Source organism: Carcharhinus amblyrhynchos, chromosome 15 (assembly GCF_965287045.1).
Source record: "Carcharhinus amblyrhynchos chromosome 15, sCarAmb.v2.hapA, whole genome shotgun sequence".
Taxonomy (NCBI): Eukaryota; Metazoa; Chordata; class Chondrichthyes; order Carcharhiniformes; family Carcharhinidae; genus Carcharhinus; species Carcharhinus amblyrhynchos.
The window spans coordinates 34,340,487-34,368,004 of record NC_137338.1 but is presented as its reverse complement, the minus strand read 5'-3'; the positions used below and the strand labels follow the sequence as shown (position 1 = coordinate 34,368,004).

General features: G+C 42.4%; 1 protein-coding gene across 1 annotated transcript in view; it reads left to right on the top strand.

Annotated features, from left to right (window-relative positions):
* LOC145353230 (prostaglandin F2 receptor negative regulator-like) overlaps positions 1–26,911 on the top strand; it is a 67,116-nt gene extending 40,205 nt beyond the window's left edge. Inside the window, exons 3-9 of the mRNA XM_080203777.1 lie at positions 1,119–1,541; positions 4,187–4,570; positions 9,469–9,891; positions 10,311–10,724; positions 12,399–12,506; positions 16,113–16,415; positions 23,005–26,911. Of these exons, the coding sequence (XP_080059903.1) occupies positions 1,119–1,541; positions 4,187–4,570; positions 9,469–9,891; positions 10,311–10,724; positions 12,399–12,506; positions 16,113–16,415; positions 23,005–23,168 (2,219 nt within the window). The 3' untranslated portion in view covers positions 23,169–26,911. The remainder of the gene's footprint in view (positions 1–1,118; positions 1,542–4,186; positions 4,571–9,468; positions 9,892–10,310; positions 10,725–12,398; positions 12,507–16,112; positions 16,416–23,004) is intronic.
* The last annotated feature ends 607 nt before the right edge of the window (positions 26,912–27,518 follow it).

The window sequence follows — 27,518 nt, the reverse complement described above, 5'->3', positions numbered from 1 at the left end:
ACTGTTGCTCTTTAATCGTATGTACTCTGAATAGGGTAGCAATGGTAAAACCATAGTCACTTCCATTTATATTGTGCTTTTAAAGGATGGTAGGAAGAAGGGCCTCCTTCAGCATGTACATGGCTGAGCATTGGTTCTTGGAGGTTTCATGTTAATAACTGAATGAATTGTGAAGTATTTCTGCCCTGTAATGTCTCACAGTTACTGACACTAGGCTTTGTTGTCACTTGTCAGTTTTGGCGTTCCAAACAATCTATCTGATATCCTTGCAAATGCAGTCCAGGTCCTGGGAAGCTGCCAGTTCCCATAATCAGTTTAGTCGTGCAGAATGGCTCTTTGTAAGTGAGTTCAGAAACATGTAATCAATGAAGTCTGTAAAGTGTTCATAGAAGCTTTCTGTTTCAGTCTCGACATTCCAGGGTACAAAGTACAAAAATAGAGGTGGAGTTCAACTTTCAGAGATCATTGCTTCAGCCTCAATTTAGAATATTCTGCACTTTACTCTAGGAATCTCCCAGGGAGTAGTGTGGTTCACTATGATGATACCAGGTATCACTTTTAACTACAAAAGACAGAGTAGAAACTGAGGCATTTTAGATCAAGAAGGAATCTTTTCAGAGAAAATTACAGGTGATGAGGTAAATGGGGAAATTCAATTTCCATTGGCCAGTACGTTGGTAAAGACAATTTTTTTTGCCAAAGTGGAAACCCGCAGCTAGAGTTTTTTGTTGAATGCATTTAGTTTGATGAACATAAATATCTTGCCAGAAACTAGATGAAAACTAGAGTATAACTGAATCAACAGAAAAGGAATATTATTGCTTCAAAATGCATATTGTTATCTCTATTATAGTTAATACATGTATCAAATAGTAAAACGATTTCATTGTTCTTTCTCTGACATTCATACCGGGATCATTTTAAATTCAACCACCACAATCTTTTAAAGTATTAAAAATCGCCCATGAAATTAGAATTGAAACTTGTATCGGGGGTGTGAAACAGAAGGTGTTATTGAGAGTGATCCAAGTTCCTGATTTTACTTTTTATGACTTTCTTTAAGTATCCCTTGCATTTTCGTTTTGTATGTGATCCTGATGCATTTTTTCATCAAATAGTGATCCCAGATGGTCTAACTTTACCATTGGCCAAATCCAGAAGTGTAAAGCCCACAAGCTACACTGAAGGGAAGCCTCTGGAACTTCAGTGTGTCGCAGTGACAAATTCATCTGTTCCCACACATCTGGCCATAACGTGGGAATTGAAGGTAAATGGCACTGAGATTCGGGACGTTCTATCGTTCACTGAACGTGACTGGTTTTATCCCGGTGATTCGTACAGAAGTAGATACCAAAGTGGTGATGTTAGAATGGCATTGGAAGAAAATGGCATCTTCAAGTTGATTATCACCAGCTTGCGACCGGAGGACGAGGGCATTTACTCCTGTATAGCAGCTGAATGGATCAAAGAAGATGGCTCCAACTGGAGAAAAATTCAACAGAAAAAAACAGACATTGCAACGATCAAAGTACTACCGTTGGGTATGTTATTCTCAGCAAATAATTCCATTACACGTCTTCACACCAATATTACTGAATGGCTCTTTCTAGGATTGAGGGTGGTTTAGATGGAATTGTTAGCATAGGTGCTAAAAACAGGGTTTAAATCCATTATTTAATTCCAGCCGACTGTTCAACAATGGGTAATGCAACTTGGATTATTTTTGTTCATTCTTTGTTTATTACCTAAGCAGCATCTCACGTATATTGGGCTAATAAATGAAATGAATTGGGTTTGTTTAAAGTTTACTTATTAGTGTCACAAGTGGGCTTACATTACCACCACAATAAAGCTACTGTGAAAATCCCCTAGTCGCCACACTCTGGTGCCTGTTCCAGGTTCACTGAGGGGGAATTTAGCATGGCCAGTGCATCTAACCAGCATGTCTTTCTGACTGTGGGAGGAGGCAAGAGCACCCTGAGGAAACCTGACAAAAGACAGATTAGAAATCGGGGCATTTTAGATCAAGAAGGAACCTTGTCAGAGAAAATTATAGATGATGAGATAAATGGGGAAATTCAATTTCCATTGGCCAGTACATGGGTAAAGACAAATTTGTTTCCCCAAAATAGAAACCTGAGACTAGAATTTTATTTTTGCTTGCATTTAGTTTGATGAACATGCATATCTTGCCAGAAACTAGATGAAAAGTAGAGTGTAATTGAATCAACAGAAAAGGAATATTATTGCTTCAAAGTGCACATTGTTATCTCTATTATAGCTATCACATGTATTCTGCCAAATAGTAGAACAATTTCATTGTTCTTTCTCTGACATTCATACCGGGATCATTTTAAATTCAACCACCACAATCTTTCATAGCGTTAAAAATCATCCTATACACATGAAATTAGAACTACACGTAATGAAATTAGAATTGAAACTTGTATCGGGGCGGGTGAAACAGAAGGTGTTATTGAGAATGATCCAAGTTCCTGATTTTACGGTGGGAGTACGTGCAGACTCCTCACAGACAGTGACCCAAGCCAGGAATTGAACCCAGATCCCTGGCACCTGAGGCAGCAGTGCTAACCACTGTGCCACCATGTTGTCCCCCAAGAGAATACAGGGTTGTGCAGCAAGAACTTTCAACTGTGAAAGCTGAGATGTAATGCGTGGATATAAAACATTTACTAAGGTTTTGTGTTCTGTTCCATAAGAAAGATGTTGAAGAAGCAGTGCGTCCTCAAACCATTTTAAAATTAAGGTAGTGGAGAGAACAGGTAGAAACATACTCTTTCTAACAGTTGAGGGATACAGAACAAGGGGGATTATAGGTGCAAGATTAAAATATATCGTTATAAGTAGGAAAAAAATGCTTCACAGAAGGCTGTGAACTTGTAAAAGGTACTAGGTTGAAATAAAGGATATGGCTGCCAGTAACTATCTCTGGACAGCACGTAAGAATTTTTTAATGTCAACATTTAAAAATAAGGTTTAGTAAATGATTGATGGGGAGAGGAGCTTTTCTTTATTCTTTCATGAGATGTGGGTGTCATGGTAAGGCCAACATTTGTTGCCCCTTAAGCTCAGCAGCTTGTTTGGCCATTTCAAAGAGCAATTAAGAATTAATCACATTCATAAGATCCCTACAGCGCAGAAGGCCATTCAGCCCATTGAGCCCACATCAACAACAATCCCACTATCCCTGTAATCCCCCTGACACTAAGCAATTTAATATGGCCGATCCACCTAATCTGCACATCTTTGTACTGTGGGAGGAAGCCCATGCACCCGGAGGAAACTCGTGCAGACAGCGGGAGAACGTACAAACTACACAATCACCCGAGGCCAGAATTGAGCCCAGTTCTCTGGCGCTGTCCCATTGCTGTGGATCTGAAGTCACATGTAGGCCTGAGCAAGTAAGGACGCAGAGTCCCATCGCTAAAGAACATTAGTGAACCAAATGGGTTTTACAGCAATCAATGATAGTTGTTATGGTTACTAAAACTGAGACTAACATTAATTTTAAGACCTAGTGAGTGCAAGTTCCACCAGCTACCATGGTGGGATTTGAACCCTGCCCCCAGAGCACATGCCTGGTCCTCTGGATCACGAATCCAGTGTCATTATCATTATGCTACCATTTTATCTTTATAGGAATGGAGGAGGTACTATGGACTACTTATGGAGTTTACTATATGTAAACTAGCAGTATCTGGCTTGAATATTTGATATTCCTTTGAGACTGAGCTTAGGAACACAATGAGGTGGCACCATGATGGAGTGGTTAGTACTGTTGCCTCACAGCGCCAGGGACCCAGGTTCAATTCCCACCTTGGGTCACTTTCTGTGTTGGTTTGCACTTTCTCCCTGTGTCACTGTGTGGGTCTCCTCCCACATTCCAAAGATGTGCAGATTAGGTTGATTGGCCATGCTAAATTGACCCTCGACTTGGGGATTAGCAGGGTAAATGAGGGTTACGGGAATAGGGCTGGGTTAGGATTGTGGTCGATACAGACTCAATGGGCCGAATGGCTTCCTTCAGTACTGTAGGGATTCAATGAGTCACCTATCTCATCTTCTACAATGTTCTTTGGTCTGAATGGGCCAGTTGAGGCAACAGTGGATGTTTGGAATGCTCCTCAGAGAAACCATACTAAATAATATAATGTGTTTGTTACAGCCCAGCTGCTACAAGTCTCTACAGTTGGAGGGACCCACACTTTGAACAAAGGTGATGAGATTGGTCTCATCTGCAGTGTAACAGGAGTTGAAGACGCCGCAGTTGAAGTGAGCTGGTATTTCAGCGTATCTGCAGCAACTCATCCTCAGAGCGATAAAGTCCTGGTGCACTTGAACCATACGGCAGTGGTGAGCAACACAGGTTTTGTCACATTGAGCAGGATTAGTAGTACTGATTACCAGCTGAGAGTGCAACAGATTGATGAAACAGACAACGGATATTATTACTGTACAGCTTCTGCTTGGATAAAGTATACCAGCGAGACGTGGCACAAAGTCGCGGAGAGAACATCCAGCCCTGTCGCTATCACTGTTGCTCTTTTAGGTAATTCAATTCTTCAATGCTAGAGAAATTAATTAAATCCAGTGGTAAATATGAAGTTTTGAGCATTTATCAAGAATGTCTTTTGTGTCTCATTACACCTGCCTGTTTAGGCACATGTATTGTACAATATTGAAATAGAATGGTGTTTAATCAACCTATTTATGTAAAGCTAATTCAAGATTACCATATTTTTGTTAAAAAAGATGGTGGTTACAAGTTGGTTTGTTTTATTCACACAAGTCTAACCTGGCACAGAAAGTATCCACTGAACACCTACTTAAAAACTGGCATCCTACAAACTAGGGGACACAAGCTCAGATGAGAGGTGAGAGCCTAATTAAAATAGAGCCTGATGTCAGGCTCCCAATTTCTTTGGGAGCCTGACATCATTTGAACCGTCACGTTTGATGTCTGGTGTCAGTGTCGCCAGGGACACAGTGAAAATAACAGCAAGCCCAGATGGTGATCTGTATGGGAGTTACATTTTTTTTTAAAATCTTGGTAACTTATGGGCCAGAGAGTTAGTGTTCATAGAATCTCTACAGTGCAGAAGAAAGCCATTCGGCCCATCGAGCCTGTACCCACCACAATCCCACCCAGGCCCTATTCCCACAACCCCACCAATATACCTGCTAATCCTCTGGCCATGCTAAATTGACCCTAGTAGCAATCAACCTAACCCCCACACCTTTGGACTGCAGGAGGAAACTGGAGCAACCAGAGGAAACCTACGCAGACACGGGAAGAATGTGCAAAATTGCACACCGTAACCCAAGGCCAGAATTGAACCTGGGTCCCTGGCAATACAAAGAACAAAATCAGCCCGGGAAACAGGCCCTTAGGCCCAACGAGCCCACACCGCCATCTCAACACCACCACCAGCCCCCTCTCCACCCACGACCCCTGTCTGATGTTTTATGGCCATCCAGATTGAGGGAAACTGATTTAGGGACAATTTATTCCTGCCAATCAGCCTAACAGCACATCTTTGGGGTGTGGGAGGAAACCGGAGCACCCGGAGAAAACCCACAGCAGCGGTGCTAAACACTGTGCCACCCATTCTTCCGGGGTCTTCCACGAAGTTGATCGCTCTGTGCTTCTGTCTCTGCCATTGAATCTCTTACTTCTGCCTGTCCTGGCCTTAATTCCCACAGCTCCCAAGTAAGGGCTCACTTATGTGTTTGCCTAACTTCTGCCTGGTGGTGTTGATGCTGTGTTTGGATGAAACATTGGCCTTAGATACGCCCAATGAATGAAAATGGTCCTTGCCATTCATCTCCAAAGCATTGCTTCATCGTTTAAATCAGCTGTCAATGCTGCATGGTGACCCATTGGATAGCACTGCTGCCTCTTAGTGCTCGGGATCCAGGTTCAATTCCGGCCTCGGGTGACTGTCTGTGTGAAGTTTGCACGTTCTCCCCATGTTTGTGTGGGCTTCCTCTGGGTTCTCCAGTTTCCCCCCACAGTCCAAACTTGTGGGTTAGGTTGATTAAACATGCTGCATTGCCACTTAGTGTCAGGGGACTAGCAGGATAAACACGTGGGGCTGCAGGGGTAGGGCTGGGGTGGGATTGCTGTCAGTGCAGACGCAATGGGCCAGATGGCAACAAGCTTATGCACTGTAGGAATTCTAAGGCCAGAACTGATTTCAAAGATTCCGGGACATTTCTCACTCCAGAAGATAAAATAGGAGCAGACACAGACTTTCTGACCCATTGAGACTGTCTGCCTTTCAGTATGATAATAGTTTTATTTCTACTTTTCTGCCCACTCCTCTTTTCCTTTGATAACCTGAGTCTCAATTTATATATCTCAGCCTTAAATACATTTAATGATCCATAAGCATCCATGATCTTTGGGGGAGAAAATTCTAAACATCCCGTGTCCTCAATCTTATCTCAATCTGACACAATCATCTCATTATCCAGAGACACTGCCTCCATGTTCTAGAATTCTCTCTTGTCAAGCCCCTTTGTAATCTTGAATGTTTCAATGAGATTACCTCTGAACTCCAGAGAATACACATACAATTTTACCGAGCCTTTAATCAGAGGACAGCACCTTATACATACTGCTTCCAATGTAATTATATCTCTCTCCAACTGTGGAGATCCAAGGCACACTTTGGCGTGAACTTTTAGGATGACGGAGTCTTGGCCCTCCCCCTCAGTCAGGGGAACGTATTCCTGCTGATTTCCATCGACCTGATGTTGTATTACTTTCTAATGAGTATTGATTGGCATAAGGCGGGACTGCTGCCCGTACTAAGGAGGAAATCCTACCTGGAACAGCCGCTGGCCAATTGTATTGTGTAAGTTGTATCAAACCTTTTTTGTAAATTAAAAAAAAAAGCTCCTAGTCACATTCTCCTGCCAACATATCTTAACTCAAGCACCTCCCACCACCCAAACTAAAGCTATTGGTTTCCCTCTCTGATATCGATCACTTGAAGTAACGCATGATTTGTTTAAGCATGGTGTCATCTTAAGTTCAGACTGATTTCTAGTTGTGCCGTCAAGCTGATTAAAACAATTGTATTGTGACCATTAAGATGGCTTTAGCTCACGACTCAAAGGAGCTCCTTCCTAAAACAAACCGTAGAATCCCTACAGTGCAGATGGAGGGCATTTGGCCCATCAAGTCTGCACCAACAACAATCACACTCAGGCCCTGTCCTCCGTCACCCCACATGTTTATCCTGTTAGTCCTCCCTCATACTAAAGGACAATTTAACATGGCCAATCAACCTAACCCACACATCTTTTGAGTATGGGAGGAAACTGGAGCACCCGGAGGAAACCCACGCAGACACAGAAGAACGTGCAAACTCCACACAGACAGTGGCCAGAATCGAACCTAGGTCCCTGGTGCTGTGAGGCAGAAGTGCTAGCCACCGTGCCACCCATGGTTAATTGTCAAACAAAAAAGTCAAAACTGAACCAACATAATTTAAAACTAATGGTTAAAGAATAAAATTTATGAATATTAGAGACTTCCAAATTCAGAGTTGTCAAAATCTTACAATTGGCCAGTGGCTGTGAAGTCCCTCTAGGCACAGTGCTGCAGTGGTCGGAAGAGGCGCTGCGCGGAGGTAAGTCTTGGGCCCCAGAAGGAAGGAAGGATAAGGAACGCTTAGGGGAATTGCAAGGTTAATATTGGAGTCTCGGGGGAGGTGGGGGCAGAGGAGATGATATGGAGGGATTTCCAGAAGATGACCCTAGTCGGAAGGGCCCTCCTTCCTCAGATTGAATGTCGTATTTATCTGGCCTTCACTTAAGGACCTTAACTGGGGAAAAAGGCAGGCTTTCTGCTGGAGACCCTTCCTGTGCCAGAAAGAAATCACAACCAGGTCAAGGCAACAGAAACTTAGAAGGAGTTCCATCCATGCAATTTTACACTTGACCTCCCCATCTCCTCTCTTCCCCCTACTGCTTCTCCATACCCTCTCTTGGGGGAGAGGGGAGCTGTAAAATTTCTGGCCATTTTTCCAAGTAATCTCTCCGAACTGCTGTGCAGTTATCGCAAAACTTAATGGAGCGCAAGAATAAAGTCCTACGTGCCTATCCCTTCCTAATTGCGTGCTGTACCTGTATATTAACATTGTGTTCTCTGTATGAGTACCCTCAAATCCCCTGAACACCCTTTACCCCTCTAAAGATCTTTTACAAGTTCCACACCTTATAAAACATTTCTGATTTTCTGTTGTTGCAACCAAAGTGAATAGCCTCTCACTTCCCCACATTATAATTTATCTACTACCTTGTTGCTCACTCTCTTAACCTGTCTATGTATCTCTTTCCGGCCACTGTGCCCTCCACAGCTTACATTTTCACCCAGCTTAGTATTTTCAGTAAATTCTCACACTCTCTCTCTCTCTCTCTGACTAAGTCATAGATTGTAAATAAGGCCTCAGCTCTGAGCCTTATGGAACTCCACTAATCATAACCTGCCAACTTAATTCCCCACTTATCCTGATTTCTTTGCTGCCTGTCGGTTAATCAATCCTCTATTTGTGCTGGTAGATTACCCTAACTCTATGAGCCCTTATCTTGTCTATTAACCTTTTTTTTTGTGTGGCATCTTACTAAATGCCTTTTGGAAATCCAAGCTTACTCCTCGTACCCCAAGTTCTCATTCGTTTACCCTGCTAGGTAATCTTCAAAAACAATAATACTTTTGTTAAACATGATTTGCCTTTTATTAAAGCGTGTTAACTTTGTCAGATTGCACTATGATTTCCTCTGTGCATCCCAAAGACGCCATTAATAATAGATTGCAGCACATTCCTAACAGCTGATGTGATACTGATACTGGCCTGCAGTCCCCTGTTTTCTTTCTCTTTCTCTCTCTCTCCCTTGAAAAAGTGTTATATTAGCCCTCCTTTTTACACTGTTGGACAATGAGCCATTGATTTCCAGATTCAGGCTACATTTGGACTAACATGGGATTGGTGCAGCTGTAAATACAGCTGCAGTGTGAATGTACCCTGATTTGTCCTGGGAGGGAATAGTTGACTGTTAGCCTGGAGTAGTTTGTTAAGCCGAATTGTACATGTTGCCCCATTTTTCCCTTGCTGCTTTGAGATAACCAAGAGGAAATGTTCTACGCAGCTAGCCATGCTTCTGCACGTTGATGGGATGCTTTGAGATTCTCGCGACATTCCTTTGCATGAGTGTTGTTAAAAACGGCTCAAGTCTGGCAATTCAAACCAGCATATAACATGTTATTGGAAGAGGAATGTTCTTTAGGAATGTAATCAACTTGTTTATTGAAAATCAAATTGCAACTTTTTAAAAATAATTATCTATGGTATCACTGATTAGTGGTCGAACTGTATCAGCTTATGTTAGTTTTGCAGTCTGTCTTAGAGGTAATCTTTGCTCCAATCCAATCTACAGATCCTACGTACACTGTTCAGCTAACTTCCATCAAGGTACCTCGTTCCTCAGGAGAGTCAGCGGCGCTTGAGTGCCGGGTGTTGAATTTAGAAAACGCGGATGATACAAAGCTGACTGTGTCCTGGTATTTCAACCCAAAAGGACAGAGTGGTGCTACTGAAGCAACTGTGCCTGTAGCAACAATGGACCAGGATTGGACACTAAAATTGGACAACAAGTATCGTGAACGAGCAGAAAAGGGGGAGGTTGTTTTTATGAAACCTGAGCTACATGCTTTCAAGTTTCAGATGCAACATGCCCTTCCCGCAGACAGAGGAGAATATTTTTGCGATATTACTGCCTGGGCTAAACAACGAGGTGATGTATGGCTGAAAAAACAGGAAAATTCTTCCCTCACCATTGAAATGTTCTGGAAAACAGAAGGTAAAATACTCCCACAGTTCTTGTTCAAATTTTTAAAAATCTGGCATTTTGCAGACTCGATGTTACTGTTGGAGATTGTTTATCCTTATCTGACAATTATTTTCCGATAGGGGTTGATGTGGGCCAGATTTTGTTAACCAATCCTCCTTTTCCATGCCATCAACTCTTTGGTATTTGCCTGACCTCTTGCTTATTTTCCATGATTATGTGGCTTTGATTGGGAGAACAAGACATAGGCAATAATTCTCAAACTTCTTCATCGCGCACTAAGTTCTGCTATCACTAGTAGAATAATTCATGACGATGATTAGTTTGCATAATATGTGGTGTTGTCTTTGAGTCATAGCAGTCACTGGTTTAGGATTTCAATGAACCTTTTTTTTAAATTGCATTTAATAACATTCTCTTCACTGTTTTAGACCCAATTCTGAATATTGTAGCAACAGAAGAGAAACCAGTATCCACGCGAGGCAACACCTTTGAGATGATCTGCAGTGTTTTTGCAGAGCATGTAGAAGTTCCTCAATATTCTGTAGCTATAGCGATGAATGAACCAGCTTTTACTGATGCAAAGGACAGCAAAACACTCATCTCGTTGACCAAGGACTCGGTGGTCAAACTGGAGAAATGGGATGATCGGGACCGATTGGAGGATGTTGTTCTTGAAAAAGTTGGTGATGATGAGTTCCGTTTCCGCCTGTACAGGACCCAATTTTCTGATGAAGGATCGTACTACTGTATTGTCCAAGCTTGGGCTCCAGATACAAATGGGCAGTGGTCTAAAGTAGTTGGAAATTTGTCCAACACTGTAGCTGTTGCCTTTAGAACAACAGGTAGGTTTTGAATTTAATCAAACAATTGAAAGGGTCATCAGCAGATGAAATATTGGTGTACGTATCTTTCAGATCTGGTTTGACAAAAGGTTGACTGTGTGAAAAAATACTTCTTCTGCATGGATGGTTTGGCAGTTTAGAATCTGGAAACCTTGTGGAGGCTCAACACCTGCACAGTCCCCCCGGAGCTTTCCGATTGGATGAAAATGCGGAACACGCCATGCATCTGAGTTAATTGGCACCAGTGCCACCCATTCCCGGAACAATGTCAGATAACAAGAGATTCTCCTCCCAGGTTTCAAAAAGTCAGTCAACACACGAGTACAAAATAGAAGCACAGGTAGAATTAAATGGCCTGACCCGTGCTGTGCGAGGTCCATGGGCTGTTGTGACATCCAAATGGTAATGTAGACTAGGGGGCCTGAAATTTAGACATTTATCCAAACTCGACCAAGGATCCCAGTACTGCCATTTAGACAGCTGTTATCTCTCTTTTTACAAAGATTTCCACATCTTGTGGAGATGTTGTATTTTGGAGTAACCATGTCCCCCTGCCTGGGTTTTAAACAAGCTTGGTGAAGAAGTATTGACCTTAATGCTTCATTATCCTTCTTAAGCCACCAGTGTTGCAGATTTGATACAAAATGGCTTATTATGGGTTTCACTTCATGTGACCACGAGATACCCATTGACTTTCGATGTTAAAACTCTTAAGTAAATTTAGTTTCAACTTTTAGTATAGCCAGGTATATTGCAGTTCTAATTACCGAAAAGGTGTTTTTTTTTTTAAAGATGAAGTGTTGGGAGTTCACCCTGTGCCAACAGAATTGATGCCAGCAAGTGTTCAGTGCCTTCAGGGCAGGTTAGGAGGAAACAGATTTTTAAATTTGACATTGTGTGACCTGGGCTCACTGCTGCACGGCAAAAAAGAGTGAACCTTCCCTCCTTTTTAATTGTTCAGTGCAAGAGTCATGCATGTAAAGTATCATAGAATCCCTATAGTGCAGAAGTAGGCCATTCAGCCCATTGAGTCTGCATCAACCACAATCCCACCCAGTCCCTGTTCGTGTAACCCCACATTTTTACCCTGCTACTCCCCCTGATGCTATGGGGCAATTTAACATGGCCAATGAATCTAACCCACACATCTTTGGACTGTGGGAGGAAACCCACCCAGACACGAGGAGAATGCGCAAATTCCACACAGTAAGTAGTTCCAAAGATATCTATTTTGTGTAGATTAAGCATAATAAATGCTCCGGGTTATGGGGATAGAACATATAACATTATAGCGCAGTACAGGCCCTTCGGCCCTTGATGTTGCGCCGACCAGTGGAACCAATCTAATGACCCTCTAACCTGAACTATTCCAATGCTATCCATATGCCTATCCACAGACCATGTGAACGCCCTTAAAGTTGGTGAGTTCACAACTGCTGCAGGCAGGGCATTCCACGCCCTTACTACCCTCTGAGTAAAGGTGAGTGAAGATCCTGGATAAGATACTCTTTTGAAGAGTTGGTGCAGACTCGATGGGCTGAATGGTCTCCCTCTGCACTGTAGGAATTCTTTTGACTCTAGTTTCTATCCCCCTTCTCATAAGTGCTGTTTCAAAGTTTAAAGCTGCACTTAAATTGATAATAGTATAATAAATGTTCTTGTCAATCTCTGCAGCTCCCCGGTTTAATGTGACTTTGCTGTCTGAGAGGCCTCACGTGTTCCAAGGCGAGACTGTGGAAATGAACTGCACTGTCGATCTGTCTGACATACCTAACAACTCAGGTAATTTTAGCATCATGGGTGCAGACTGATTTCCCAAGAATAGGTTCGACTGAAGGACTCAAGGTTTCAAGCAGATTACATTTGAAATCTTTAGGCAGCCATGGTGACTGCTTCCACTGAACAGCTGCCTCTGCTTAGGAATCTGCTATGGTTTGTTACTCGTACAGCCTGACTCCTGTCCTCTGTGTACAGTACCTATGTGCTACATTGAATAGGAACACCTCACTGAAAGAATAATATTCTTCAAATGAAGTCTCCCATCCTATTGCTTGGTCCCTGCTAATAGTACATCAGATTCTCAGTTATTCTGTTCCAGTCTTGCATCTCAAATTAAATGTTGTTGAAATTTTACAGAAAACTGATGGAAACAGTGTAGTTGGGACAAAGTTCTAGCCATGGCAGAGGTGATTGAAGCCAAATGTCGCTCTATTGAGGGGAAAATGGAAATTTAAATCTTGAATAAAAATGTAGTTTTTTTTTAAAAGCAAAGACATGGTTTGTTTTCCAGTCTGATCTCTTGGCAAATGATTGGTGGGGTCTTGGAAAAATATAAATTGAGTGATAGTAATGGTTGAGGTAATAGGTGCAGGAACGTCCTGTGAGATATTCTTGAAAGACGGGAACAGAAAATGTCTTTTCTCCTTGGCTGAGTTGTTCCCTTGAGGTCAATGTCTGTGATGCTTGGAGAATGTTACATTGTTGAAGTTGCCTTTTTTTGTAAACATAATCAGTCTTTTTTAGATAAACATTGTTGGCATTCTCATCCTTAGTTTCAAATTCTTCTTGGCCTGGCCTGTCACTATTTCCATAATCTCCTTCAACCCCACAACAGTCTGGGATATCTGTACTCCTCTAACTCTGGCCTCCTGAGATTCCCTGATTTTAATTTCTTCATTATTCTTGGCCGTGTCTTCATCCATTCAGTTGTTTAGGCCCCCACCTCTGGAATACCCTCTATGCTTCTTTCTGTCTCACATTCCTCCCAAAAAAGCCAAGAATTTGATAATCTGACCTAATCTCCTTATGTGGCTGAATGTTCTATAATACTCCAGTGAAGTGCCTTGGGATTTTCTATTACGTTAAAAGGCACCATGCAAGTATAATTTTTTGCATTTGACTGCAGGCACGTGTCAGTTATTGTTAATCACACTATTATGCAGGATAACACTGGATACTTTACTCTTGCACAGGGTGGCACAGTGGCTGGCACTGCTGCCTCACAGTGCCAGGACCCAGCTTTGATTCCAGCCTTGGTCACTATGTGGAGTTTGCACTTTCTTCCCATGTTTGTGTGGGTTTCCTCCACGTGCTCTGATTTCCTCCTACAGTCCAAAGGTGTGTGGGTTAGGTTGATGGGCCGTGCTAAAATTGACCCTAGTGTCAAGAGGGCTAGCAGGGTAAAGTTGTGGGATTATAGTTGGTGCAGACTCGATGGGCCGAACTGTACCATAGCACAGTGGTTAGCACTGCTGCTTTACAGTGCCAGGGACCTGGCTTCAATTCCCAGCTTGGATCACTGTCTGTGTGGAGTTTGCACATTCTCATTGTGTTTTGTGTGGGTTTCCTCAGGGTGCTCTGGTTTCCTCCCACGATCCAAAGGTGTGCGGGTTAGGTTGATTGGCCTTGCTAAAATTGCCACTTAGTGTCCTGAGATGCGTAGGTTAGAGGGATTAGTGGGTAAATATGTAGGGATATGGGAGTAGGGCCTGGGTGGGGTTATGGTCAGTGCAGACTCAGTGGGATGAATGGCCTCTTTCTGCACTATAGGGTTTCAGTGATTCTATGTAGGGATTCTATGTGAACTAGTTTCCTGTTCACCCTAACCCCTCCCCTTCCTTGGTAAAACTTTGCTTCAAAAGGTCATTTAAAATACTTCCTCAGAGAGAGGGGCAGTGCACCTGTTTGTGGTATTTCTCAAGCACCCGCATAGACGCTGTCTACATAAGGGTTTCTTTCTGGAGAGGTACATTGCATTCCAAATCCTTCTACTCAAATCCTATTCCATTTTCATTGCAACCAATGAACAGACTATTTATAGTGTAAATCCTGTGACTTTGAGATTTTTGTAGAAGTATTTAACTTTGGCTTGATATTGTGCGAGTTTAATCTTTAATCACTCTGGCACCACGTAACCTTTTTGAGGTCTTGAGTTATGTTGCTGCAGTCAGGATGTTTTAAAAACTTACTGACCTTTTCTAACTTTCAAATAGCCTTGTCAAAAATAACTTGCTGCTAATGCAAAACATATAAAACTATACCATGTTTCTATTCAGCAGCCCAATAGGTAAGGAAATTGATGATATTAGCAGTCTGGAGCTCATTCAGTGCAATGTAAACGGCTTAAACTTCACTGTATGTTTATGTGCAAATATTATAACAATTGCAGATGAAGGCAGGTGCACAATAAAAAGCAGAAATCCCAAAGTAGCTGTCTTGAGGTGTGTCATTCCAGCGTAGCATTCACATGATGTTATCATTCTATCCAAGCTCCCAATTGCAATCCATTGAGCAGCTTAAAAGTTCATCAGCTGTCATGGTACGTGCAAGCTAAAGTTGCCTCAAAGTTAGAATTGATCTGAAATGAAGCAGAAAGTCTGTTTGGGGCCATTTAAATTCAGCACGTACACAAGTAAACCCGGATTAGCGAAACAATTTTTTTTAAAACCATGTGTTAATTACTTGCCAATTAATCTCTGGCACCAAAAAATTAACTGTTGAAGTTCTGCAGTCCCATTCCTTCAGGATTTAATGGTCAGATATTTAAAGATATGAAATTTAAACTAACAAAGCACTTGTACTCCAATCTTTTTGTTTTCTCTCTTTCTATACCTGAATTCACACACTCTACTTTTCACTTTCTCTGTGCCCCCTGACTAGATACAGTTGCTTGCTCTGTTAACACAGAGCCAAGATGCCTGTTTTTTCTCACTGCAACATCCAGCTCGCACTTAGACCAACCTGTCATACAAAATGTTGCTGAGATTAAACAGGCACGGGTAGGTCTCACAACATGGATTCGCTCCTGCAGCAAAGTGTGTGTGTGTCCCTTGGTCTGTATTATGTTGATTTAGCATGGAAGAATTGCTGAAAAGCATTTTATGAGCATGGTGCAGTTTTCTTGGTTTCTTTGCAGGGAACTAACACCCTCGCTTTGACTCCCTTCCTCTGCCTGCATAATAGACTAATCTTTCTTTATCCAAAAGAGAAAATGCTGGAAAATCTCAGCAGGTCTGGCAGCATCTGTAAGGAGAGAAAAGAGCCAATATTTTGAGTCCAGATGAGCCTTTTGTCAAAGCTTTGACAACATCTGCAATAATTTGCTTTTGTCCAATCATTTTCTCTCTGTGTGTTCCTCTCTCTCTCTCTCTCTCTTTTGATTGTAATCATTAAGGATTATCTTTTGAGTACTCACAGCCTTTAAATTTCAGTATCTACTCATTTCTTTGACACAGCACAATGTTTCAGTCAAATTCTGTTTTTACTGAAAGCATAGAAACAGGTTGCAGGGAAGGAATTGAATCTTAAAGTGTTGAATTGAATTTGAATATGCCAGTGATTATAGTGACCCAATAATAACTTGTTTGGATCAATTAATCTTCCTCTTAGATGTCTTGTATGAGGTCGAATGGTTTGTGGCCCAACGGTTCTCCAATGACACAACCCAAAGTCCTCTGGTGTCAGTGGATCAGAGGTCAGTGGTGACATATCTGAAGGATGGTAGCGCCAATGACATCAGTGTTGAACGAGTCAGTACGCATGAATTCCGGCTGCGACTACACTGTTCTGAGAAGACTGCTACCGGGGATTATTTCTGTGCAGTCACACCTTGGGTAAAATCAGAGACTGGAATGTGGCAGAAAATGCCCCCGCAGCAATCTGATTCACTTTCCATACGCGTTGATATTTCAGGTGAGTTTGCTTTGCTCATTGAGGCCATGCTGTTGGGTAAACATGAAGTGCTTTGTGCTTTAGTGTGGTTGGGGCTACTTTACAGGTTTCCTGGGTGTTTCTTTTAAAAACGTGCCAGATGAATCCATAGTGTTGGAGGTAGTACATTGACATGGATTGGCGACCTGTAACCAACAGGTTTCCACAGGGATCAGTGCTGGGACTGCAACTGTTTACAGTATATATTAATGACTTGGAGGAAGGCAGCGAATATACTGCAGTCAAATTTGCAGACGACACAAAAGTAGGCAGAAAGGCAAGTTGCAAGAGGGATACAAAGAATTCGCAGAGATATTGATAAGTTAAGTAAATGGGCAAAAAGTTGGCAAATGCTGTCTAATGTGGGAAAATGTAAAGTTCATTTCAGAAGGGAAAACAAAACAGAATATTATTTAGATGGAAAAAAGAACTGCAGAAAGCTGCAACACAAAGGAAATTGAGGGCATTTCTGCATGAAACACAGAAATCCAGCATACACGTACAGCAGTTAATCGGGAAGGCTAATGGAATGTTGGCCCTTATTTCACAGGGGTTGGAATATAAGAGTAGGATGTCTTGCTGCAACTGTACAAGTTAGTGGTGAAACCACATCTGCAGCACTGTGATCAGTTTGAGAATAGAATAGAATAGAACCCTACAATGCAGAAATAGGCCTTTCGACCCATCGAGTCTGCACCGACCACAATCCCACCTAAGCCCTACCCTCGCACATTTACCTGCTAATCCCTCTAGCCTACACATCCCAGGACACTAAGGGGTAATTTTAACATGGCCAATCAACCTAACCCGCACATCTTTGGATCGTGGGAGGAAATCGGAGCACCTGGAGGAAACCCACGCAGACACGAGGAGAATGTGCAAACTCCACACAGACAGTGACCCAAGCCGGGAATTGAACCCAGGTCCCTGGAGCTGTGAAGCAGCAGTGCTAACCACTGTGCCACTGCGCTGCCCGCACGGTTTTGATCCCCTTATTTAAGTAATGATGTTATTTAATTGGAGACAGTTCAGAGAAGATCACTAGGATGATCCCTGATATGGAGGGATTGTCCTATGAGGAAACGTTAGACAGGCTGGGGCTGTACCCACTAGAATTTAGGAGAATGAGAGGTGATATTGTTGAAACATATAGGATTCTTAAGGTGCTTGACAGGGTAAATGCTGAAGGGCTGTTTCCCCTCATAGCTCGGTCTAGGACCAGAGGGCATAGTCTCAGAATAAAGAAGTACCAATTTAAGATGAGGTATTTCTTTTTAGCATTGAGAGTCTTTGGAACTCCTCCCCACAGAGAGCTGTGGGGACAAAGTCCCTGTGTACATTTAATGCTGAGATAGATAGATTTTTGATCAGTGAGTGAATCGAGCATTACAGAGAAAGGGCAGGAAAGTGAGAGAGGTCAGATCAGCCATGATCCTGTTCAATGGCAGATCAGGCTCGAGGGGCTAAATGGCCTATTGCTGGTCTTATGGTCTTTAGATGAGGGAAGGAATTAAAATGCTTAATTTAACCTGGTGAACATTTTGCTGTTAAATTGGTTTGTTGAAAAGTTATGCCATATCTTCAAAACAAATAAGAACATAAGAAATAGGAGCAGGAGTAGGCCATCCAGCCCTTCGAGCCTGCCCTGCCATTCAATAAGATCATGGCTGATCTGTCGCTGCTCAGTTCCACTTTCCCGCCCTCTCCCCATAACCCTTATTCCCCTCTCTTATCAAAAACACATCAACCCGCGTCTTAAAAATATTTAGCGAGGCAGCCTCCACCACTTCAACAGGCAGAGAATTCCAGAGATTCACCACCCTTTGAGTGAAGAAGTTCCTCCTCAACTCCATTCTAAACCGCCCCCCTTTTATCTTGAGGCTGTGCCCCCTAGTCCTACTGTCTTTTTTGAGCAGGAAGAGTCTCTCCACCTCTATCCTATCCATCCCATTCATCATCTTATACGTCTCAATGAGATCTCCCCTCATTCTTCTAAACTCTAACGAGTACAAGCCCAGTTTATTCAGCCTCTCCTCATAGCTCAACCCCCTCAACTCCGGTATCAGTCTAGTAAACCTCCTCTGCACTCCCTCCAAGGCCAAAATATCTTTGCGCAGGTGCGGCGCCCAAAACTGCACACAGTACTCCAGCTGCGGCCTCACCAATGCCCTATACAGCTGCAGCAAGACCTCCCTACTTTTATATTCAATCCCCCTCGCTATGAAGGCCGGCATCCCATTCGCCTTCCTGACCACCTGCAAGCTGGGTTTTTGCGACTCATGCACAAGGACCCCGAGGTCCCTCTGCACCGTCGCCTGCTGCAGTTTTTCGCCCCGTAAGTAATAGTCCTTCCTACCATTATTCCTACCAAAGTGGACCACCTCCTACTTGCCAACATTAAATTCCATTTGCCATTTCCTGGCCCATTCGCCCAGCCTATCTAGATCCTTCTGCAGACTCTCCACACCCTCCGCACAATTTGCCGTTCCCCCAATCTTGGTGTCATCAGCAAATTTCGACACCCTGCACTCGGTTCCCTCCTCCAGATCATCTATATAAATGATAAAAAGCTGAGGCCCCAGCACCGACCCCTGGGGCACTCCACTAGTCACCATCCGCCAATCCGAATAGCACCCAATGACCCCCACTCTCTGCCTCCTATTTGACAACCAATCCTCTATCCACGCTAACACCCTACCCCCAACTCCATGTCCCTCGACCTTCTGCAATAACCTCTTGTGAGGTACTTTGTCAAACGCCTTCTGAAAATCTAGAAAGACCACATCCACCGGCTCTCCTCTATCCACTGCCCTAGACACATCCTCATAGAACTCCAGTATAACTTATTGTCTGACTTTCATTGGGAACTGGAAATGAGATGCATCATTTTATATAAGATCATATATCCAAGTCCATACTGATAGATGCACAGCAATGATATGATATTCATATTTGGGGAATTGTATGTGTTGGCAAATTGAGGGGGGAAAATGTCTTACAGTTGTAAAATTATCAAGGAAATAGATTTTTGTGGTGAATGTTCTGTTCTTACCATCGTCATTAGTATGATTGTTTTATTTCTAGTGTAAGTTTCATGTCCTTTTCTGAAACCAGTCTGCTTCTTTGTGTGAATCTAGGGGACAGGCTACTGACTGTTAATGACATCACGTCCACATTCCAATTCTTTACCCAGTGTTCATAGATGCTCACACACATGCTTACTTTGCCAGATGAGTCAAGTTTGAAGTTTATTTATTAGTGTGACAAGTAGGCTTATAGTAACGCTGCAATGAAGTTACTGTGAAAATCCCCTGTGGATGGGAAGCAAGAGCAACAAGCCTGTTTAATTGTTCCTCTTCTCCCTTCCCAGCTTGAGGACTCTAAAGCCCATGGTAACACCTGACTGAGAATGACTAACTTGGTAAAGATCAAAGTTCAGACGGCTGGAGCTGTTGTTAAACCAGGCAGTACCTTTAAACATCAAATGATTCAGAAAAGGCCATGATTCACTTCAGAATGCCAAGTTCAACCTCCAAAGGCTGGTTTAGCAGATTGCAGTTGGCCCTTATGCCAGTGATGTTACATCTCTTGACCCTTTTGATCTTCAGGCAGTAGTTTTTTTTTCATTAAGAACTATAAGAAATGGGAGCAGGAGTAGGCCATCTAGCCCCTCAAGCCTGTCCCGCCATTCAATAAGATCATGGCTGATCTGAAGTGGATCAGTTCCACTTTCTCCCCATAACCTTTAATTCCCTTGTCTATCAGAAGTCTATCTACCTGTGACTTAAATATATTCAACAAGGTAGCCTCCACCATTTCAATGGGCAGAGAATTCCAGAGATTCACCACCCTTTGAGTGAAGAAGTTCCTCCTCAACTCCGTTCTAAATGGCGTCCTCCTTTTTTTTTTGAGGCTGTGCCCTCTAGTTCTGCTTTCCTTTCTAAGCAGAAAGAATCTCTCTATCTCTACCCTATCTAGCCCCTTCATTATCTTGTAAGTCTCTAAGATCCCCCCTCAGCCTTCTAAACTCTAACGAGTACAGGTCCAGTCTATTTAATCTCTCCTCATAAGCTAACCCCCTCATCTCCAGTATCAGCCTGGTGAACCTTTTCTGTACTCCCTCCAAGGCCAATATATCCTTTCGCAAATAAGGGGACCAAAACTGCACACAGTACTCCAGTTGCAGACTCACCAGCGCCTTGTACAGTTGCAGCAAGACCTCTCTACTTTTTATATTCTATCCCCCTCGCTACAAAGGCCAGCATTCCATTCACCTTCTTGATCACCTGCAGACTGGGTTTTTGCGACTCATGCACAAGGACCCCCAGGTCCCTCTGCACCGTAGCATGCTGCAGCTTTTCACCCTTTAAATAATAATCCCTCCTACTATCATTTCTACCAAAGTGGATAACCTCACACTTGCTAACATTTATACTCCATCTGCCAGGTCCTCGCCTACTCACTTAGCCTATCCAGATCTCTCTGCAGACTTTCCGCGCCCTCCACGCAATTTGCTTTTCCACTCATCTTCGTGTCATCAGCAAATTTTGTTACCCTACACTCAGCCCCCTCTTCCAGATCGTCTATGTATATGGTAAACAGTTGAGGCCCCAGCACCGATCCCTGCGGCACGCCACTTGTCACCAACTGCCAACCAGAAAAGCATCCATTGATTCCAACTCTCTGCTTCCTGTTAGATAACCAATCCTCAATCCACGCTAATACTTTACCCCCAACTCCGTGCACCCTAACCTTCTGCAGCAACCTTTTGAGGCACCTTATCAAACGCCTTCTGGAAATCTAAAAACACTACATCCACCAGTTCCCCTCTGTCTACCACACTAGTCACGTCTCCATAAAAATCCAGTAAATTTGTTAAACACGACTTCCCCTTCACGAATCTGTAAAAGCTGTTCAGAACATAAATCAAAAGTGTCTTTTATAAATAAGCAGAGATTGGTTACGCTCAAAATATTTACAGATTTCTTTGGATAGAGTGGCGCAGTGGTTACCAATGCTGCCTCACAGGTTCAGGGATCAAGGTTCAATTCCAGCCTTGGATGACTGTGTGGGACATTCTCCCAGTGTCTGCATGGTTTCCTCTCACAGACCAAAGCTGTGCAGGTTAGGTTGATTGGCCAAGTTAAATTACCCCATAGTGTCCCAAGATGTGTAAGTTAGATGGATTAGCCACGGAAAATGTGTGGGGTTGCAGAGGGCCTGGGTGGAATGTCTGTCTGAGAGTTGGTGCAGACTCAAAGGACCGAATGGCCCCCTCTGCACTATAGGGATTGTATGATTGGTGCATATATTGGCTACAGATTTGACTCTGTGCAGAATACAATGTTTATGAGCCACCGTTTGCCACTTTAGGAACGAGATGTTCTGAATCCATAAACGATGAATTGACCAAGTGCAGCAAAAGCTAAAAAATCCAGCAGGTTGGACTGCATGCTTCTTTGCTCAGTTAATGTGAATGCCGGAAGGATGGGTGTTTTTTTTTAATAATGTCTTCCAATCCAACCTCTCCCCGGTTCTGGAATTCACTGTCACTGGCAGTCTAGTGCTTCAGGATACTTGTGGCAGAATAGCTCCTTTTTTTCTGTCCCAGTCTATTTTAAGATCGTGACATCCTCAAGGCAGTTAGTTAAGCAGTGTTGTGAGGAGAACGTTCCTATGACAACACAGTAATTGCTCATCTCGTGAAAGTAAACATGTAATAAAAGCGGGTTTGATTACATAGCTGGGATTTCTTACACTGTGACATTGATATTGAGCTCATACGCACAAGATAAAGTACATAATCCTCACATTTACAGCTTTTGGCCACAAAAGATTCCCTTTGTGTTTCTCTGATTTTTGTCATGTTGTTTTTCCACAGATAAAATCCTAGATCCAACTGGCCTGTCTGACAGTACATATGATTCACTAAATTACCCCTTAGTATCCCAAGATGTGTAGGTTAGATGGATTAGCCACGGAAAATGTGTGGGGTTGCAGAGGGCCTGGGCGGAGTGCTCTGTCTGAGAGTTGGTGCAGACTCAAAGGGCTGAATGGCACACCTTAAGTGCATATAGAGGGGGATGAGTCAACTGGCTGCCTTTTAGCCATAATTATTCTGTGATCATTCAATTATCAGACATTGTTGTACAAGACATTCCTAATTCTGAAGTGCCTTTTTCATGTCAATGTGAAGCCATTGGTTAACATGTTCTTCCTCCTCCAATCAGGATTGAGTAATAACAGATAATAAGCAGATGGCTGAGAAAGAAGGGAAATCCAGTAAAACAGTGAGAAATAGTTAAAACATAGGCACTTAATGGGAAATGAAGTGTAAAGGCAATATTAAAGACCAACAGGATGATCAGGCAGCTGAGAACGGGTGAATACAAATAGGGCTCAAAAATACAATTCAGATAGACTGCATAAAAATGATGCTAAAATAGAAAAAATATTTGCATAATGTGGGGGTCGGGAGGGCAGACCAAATAAAAGCATTAACTGTTTTTTCACTAACATATTCTCTCTCTCTCTCTCTCCTGCTTCATCCTTTCCTTTTCCTCCCCTCCAGTGCTAGATTCCTTTAAGATGCCTTTGATATACGGGATTGGTATCGCCTTATTGATTGGAATTCTCGCCTGTGCAATCGGAAAGTGTGCCTCTCTATACTGCACTGGGGAGAAAATTACACCAAGATACGAGCAACACAGGTTAATCCCAATGGGCACGGACTGAGCCGATCTCTTGCAGTATTGCAGGGTGACCATTGGATGAACTGCAAAAACTACCTACTGTCTGCAATTTGGGGAGGAAGAAAAAGCAGATGTTGAGGAGGTGTCCTGTCTTTATTAGAATGTTAACATGTGCAATGATTGTAATTTTGTGTTTTTTTTAAAAAAAAGCCATGTTCCGGTATTCGAATGGGGTAAAAACACTTTATGGGAATGTCAGTGTGATTTTTGTTAATTATTTCTTATGTGCAGCAAGTGATATTTTAGAGATACTGCCAGTGTTTCTCAACATCTGACCATCTCTGCCTAGAGAAGGTAAAACACCAGCGACGTTTCCTTGGTCTCTGCTGGTCAGTCACCATTACTGTGGTTTCAGGTTATCCTTGGGTTAAGGCTGTAAACTGGATATTGTCCTTTTGAGGAGTAATGTTGATGGGGATTTTGTTCTGTGGTATTCAAGTTCAAAGTTGCAGTGAAATATCAATTTGGGCAGAGTGCCAAGTTCAACCAGCTTGCTTACAAAGGCTGAAATCAGTAAAATGAACAATGTTAACACCATTCTGGAAAGCGTGGATAAAAGACTGGCTGGCTCGAAAGGGAGACCAATAGTTTCACTGCTATACAGACTTGTAACAGAAGATATTATTTCTGGAGCGTTTAGAGAGAGGGGCAGAGGTTCCGTCATATGCAATGCATTCCCAAGACCCTATTGAGAGGGAATAACCACTGTCTCTGAACTTGCAGGGGTTGAAATTTACCCTAAAGAAAGATTGATCTTGATGCAGCCCAGTCCAGTGCAGTACAATTCTATCTGATCTTGGTACAAAAACATTTACTTTGGCATCAGTATAGTTTATGCAAATTAAGGCGAGATTGCAATTAGTGCAGTTTTAAAGAAACAATGAAAAGGTCAGACTAAATTGTTGACTGCTGCTGGAGCAAGTAATTCCGTGTGATGTAGCATTGCCCAGTAAATCCTGATTTTCTTACACTTGCTACATACGACACATTTTTTTTGAACTATAACTTTTTTAAAAAATTTTTTAAACGGTCAGAGGTGGGCTGTTTTTTTTAACAATTTTCATTGCCTAGTCCTTTATTGGCACTCCAGTGGAAGACACTTATCCCTGGTTAAGCAGTTATAAAAACAAACATGTTTCCAGGTTTATCACAATGTTATTACTTATACCGGAGGCACAGAATGAGGGGCCTTATTGGTTGTCTCTTCCTCCTGTTTGGCACGCTGAGGGGCAGTTGGGGAATAAGATCGATGGCTTTCTCTCTTTCCTCGATAACTGACCTAAATTAGGAGCTCTGCATGGAAAAATGAAACTGAGTGAAAGAGGCCCATTCCGCCCTGAACTACACTATGGATTATCCTCCTGCCCAAGCTGGGAAGGCAGCCGGCTGCCCCTTCATCACCTCACCACATTAATGATGGCAGAAGAAGAGCCCAAGAAATCTGTCCAATTTTCCTGGATTCTATTGCTACAGATGCTGATGCCTGCTAGGAGATGGCTAATAGTAGAGATTTTGAGGCAGCATTGCAAGGCCTGTTGAAATTGTTCCTGGAGGGAATGGGGCCCAGTAGTGGAAGCATCTCTTTCTTTGGCCTTTAACTTTGTCACTTGGTGCACTGCAGTATCATCATTCCCTCCTGGTAGTAGCAGGCTCACTGTTGCTGCCAGAAACCATGCCTGCGTTGCTGAACCCATTAAAATGCAAGGCCAGCCTCATACATTCCTCAGGCAATGAACCTACCCTGGAGGGAAATTTAGGCCTCTAAATATTTGTACAACTGTGCAATGGCCATACATGGCTGCTCTCTCACTTGCAGGATAAGTGAAGCATGTTAATTAACAGCCTCAATGGGAGAAAACTATCAAGTACAACACAGATTTTCTATCATCTCTGGTACATTATTAAGAAGCAAATAATTGTTTTGTGCTTGGGATGTGTATGCAGTTTTGTTTTATACAAGTTAGCAAACAAGCCAAGTGCCAAAGTCACTTAGTGAGAATTACTGCCGTAACACTGCAAAAAGTCTTTTCAACTATTTAATTGAATTAAATACTCTCCAGTAAAATTTAGGATTTTTAAATTAATTTTGCGTTGAATTTTGTTTAAAGGATTGGCTGTTTATACAATGGCACTTGAACCTGCAACTTTAATGACTAATCACAACCACTATCTGATCTCCAACTGTTCACCTGATTCTGTTCGTTTGTTTTCAGAGAATCTCTTCCTTGATATCCTTGTAAGTGTCTATCAGACATACACTGGCAATTGAGTTAACTATTCTGTGTTCTGATACTTTGTTACTTCGGATTTCCAAATTGTGCATTTGTCTTTTACTTAGTGTTAAATAATCAATGTTTTAGATGATACAATGAACCAGTCAGCCATTTTGAAATACACCAGATCAGAATTAACTTCCTGATGGATTTTGCTGGAATTTTGTGCGCACAGGAGCTGAGATCCAAGGCATGTGTTTGAGACATTCAAATTTCATCCCCACACTTCTTTAGTCATGAAATTGAACTATTTTTGAATGGCTTTGCTGTTGACACTTGCAGAATATGACAAAGATGTTTTTTCCTTCTGGCAATTTTCTCTTATGAGGAAGCAGCAAATTGAATTCTTAAGATGGTCAATTCACATGGGTGGCACAGTGGTTAGCACTGCTGCCTCACAGCACCAGGGACATGGTTCAATTCCCAGCTGCGACTGTGTGGAGTTTGCAAATTCTCCCCATGTCTGCATGGGTTTCCTCTGGGTGTGCCCGTTTACTCCCACAGACCAAAGATGTGCGGGTTAGGTTGATTGGCCATGCTAAATTGCCTCAATGTCAGGGGGGTTTAGCAGGTTTTAATATGCGGGGCTACAGGGATAGGGCATAGGTTGGCACAGGCTCAGTGGACCAAATGGCCTCCCGCGTATAAAGATTCTATGATTTGGGTAACAAAGCCTTAGAAACGATCCAAGCGTATGCATGGCGATTGCATTTTTTTGGGTGGTGAGTAGAATGTTAATCCAGTCGGAATCACTTTCACTGGTTTGTTTGTTTTTAAAAAAACTCCATATGCCATTTAGCAATTGAAATTTACTCTTGTGGTGGTTTAGATTTCACACTAGTGATATGTAATAATGTTAAAAAAAGATATAATAGAAACCTCATTGTCAGAACTAAATTACCAAATAAGAACTAACTTATCAGGGTGTACCTGGCTGTAATTTAAGACCACGCTTCCAAAGGATATATCTGTGCTGTGCCCACTCATTAGAAATCAGGGATTTTTAATCTTAAAAAGCCCCCACCCCCCAAATTTTGAGTGATTTCCTGTCAACGTAATTTTGGATACGACACACTCTTACCACATTATGGTGCTCAGTTGCAAAAACCACTCCTTTTCCTATATAATTTCTTGAAATATTATTTCTACTGTCAAAAGAATCTGACATATTCCCTTCAGGGAACTGATCTGAAAAATTATTTTGAACTTGAAGATTTCCTAAACATACACTTCTGTCAATTGCCTTGCACATGTGGGTTAACCAAATGTCAGTGTAAAATCAAAAGGGCAAAAAAAGTTAAACTACATTTCTTAACACATCCAAACTTTTAGGAGCGTTTAAGTTTTTTAATTGTTCAAACTTCTGCACAAAATTTACTGAAGCATTTATTACCACAGTGAGTTGCAATTGTTCTCAAATGTATGTACATAAAACACTTTTGTGTTAATTAAAGTTTGCTCATGGTTTGTATTCATTTGATTGCTGAATGTTTTGGGAAAGTGTTCATTCCTTACTAGTCCACGTCCTGTGGCATCACTTAGGAGATAAAATGTAAAAATATTTCTGAGAGTCTGTCGCTCAGTAACTGGCTCTCCTGTCTTCCACTCTGATCTTTTCTACTCCCTCCCCCTCTTCTTCCACCATCTTTTCTTTGTTTTGCCTCTGCAAAATGGAGGCAAAAATATTTATTTTGCAGGGCAATGCCTTGCTTCCAAGGCCTCTCTGATACTTGTCCAATGATTCATACGTTAGCACAGGGTCTGCACTGCTCAGGACTGTTTTTGTTCTTGCGTTGGTCTAACTTATAGGTTGGAATTTTATCGACAGGCCTGCCCCAATTCTGGGAGTGGGCAAGGCTTGGAGAATAGCATTCTTTGTTGGCATTGGGTGTGATCGTGCAACCCTCGGGCGGATGTGCGGGTAAAATTGTGCCCTTAACATTAAAAGCCCCTCCCAGCCCATCACAATACCGAAATGTAGAGCCAGGTGAAATTGGCATACTCCCCTTTGGTTCTAAAGCACTTTTCCATACTTGCTCATTTCTTATTCTACTTCTCCC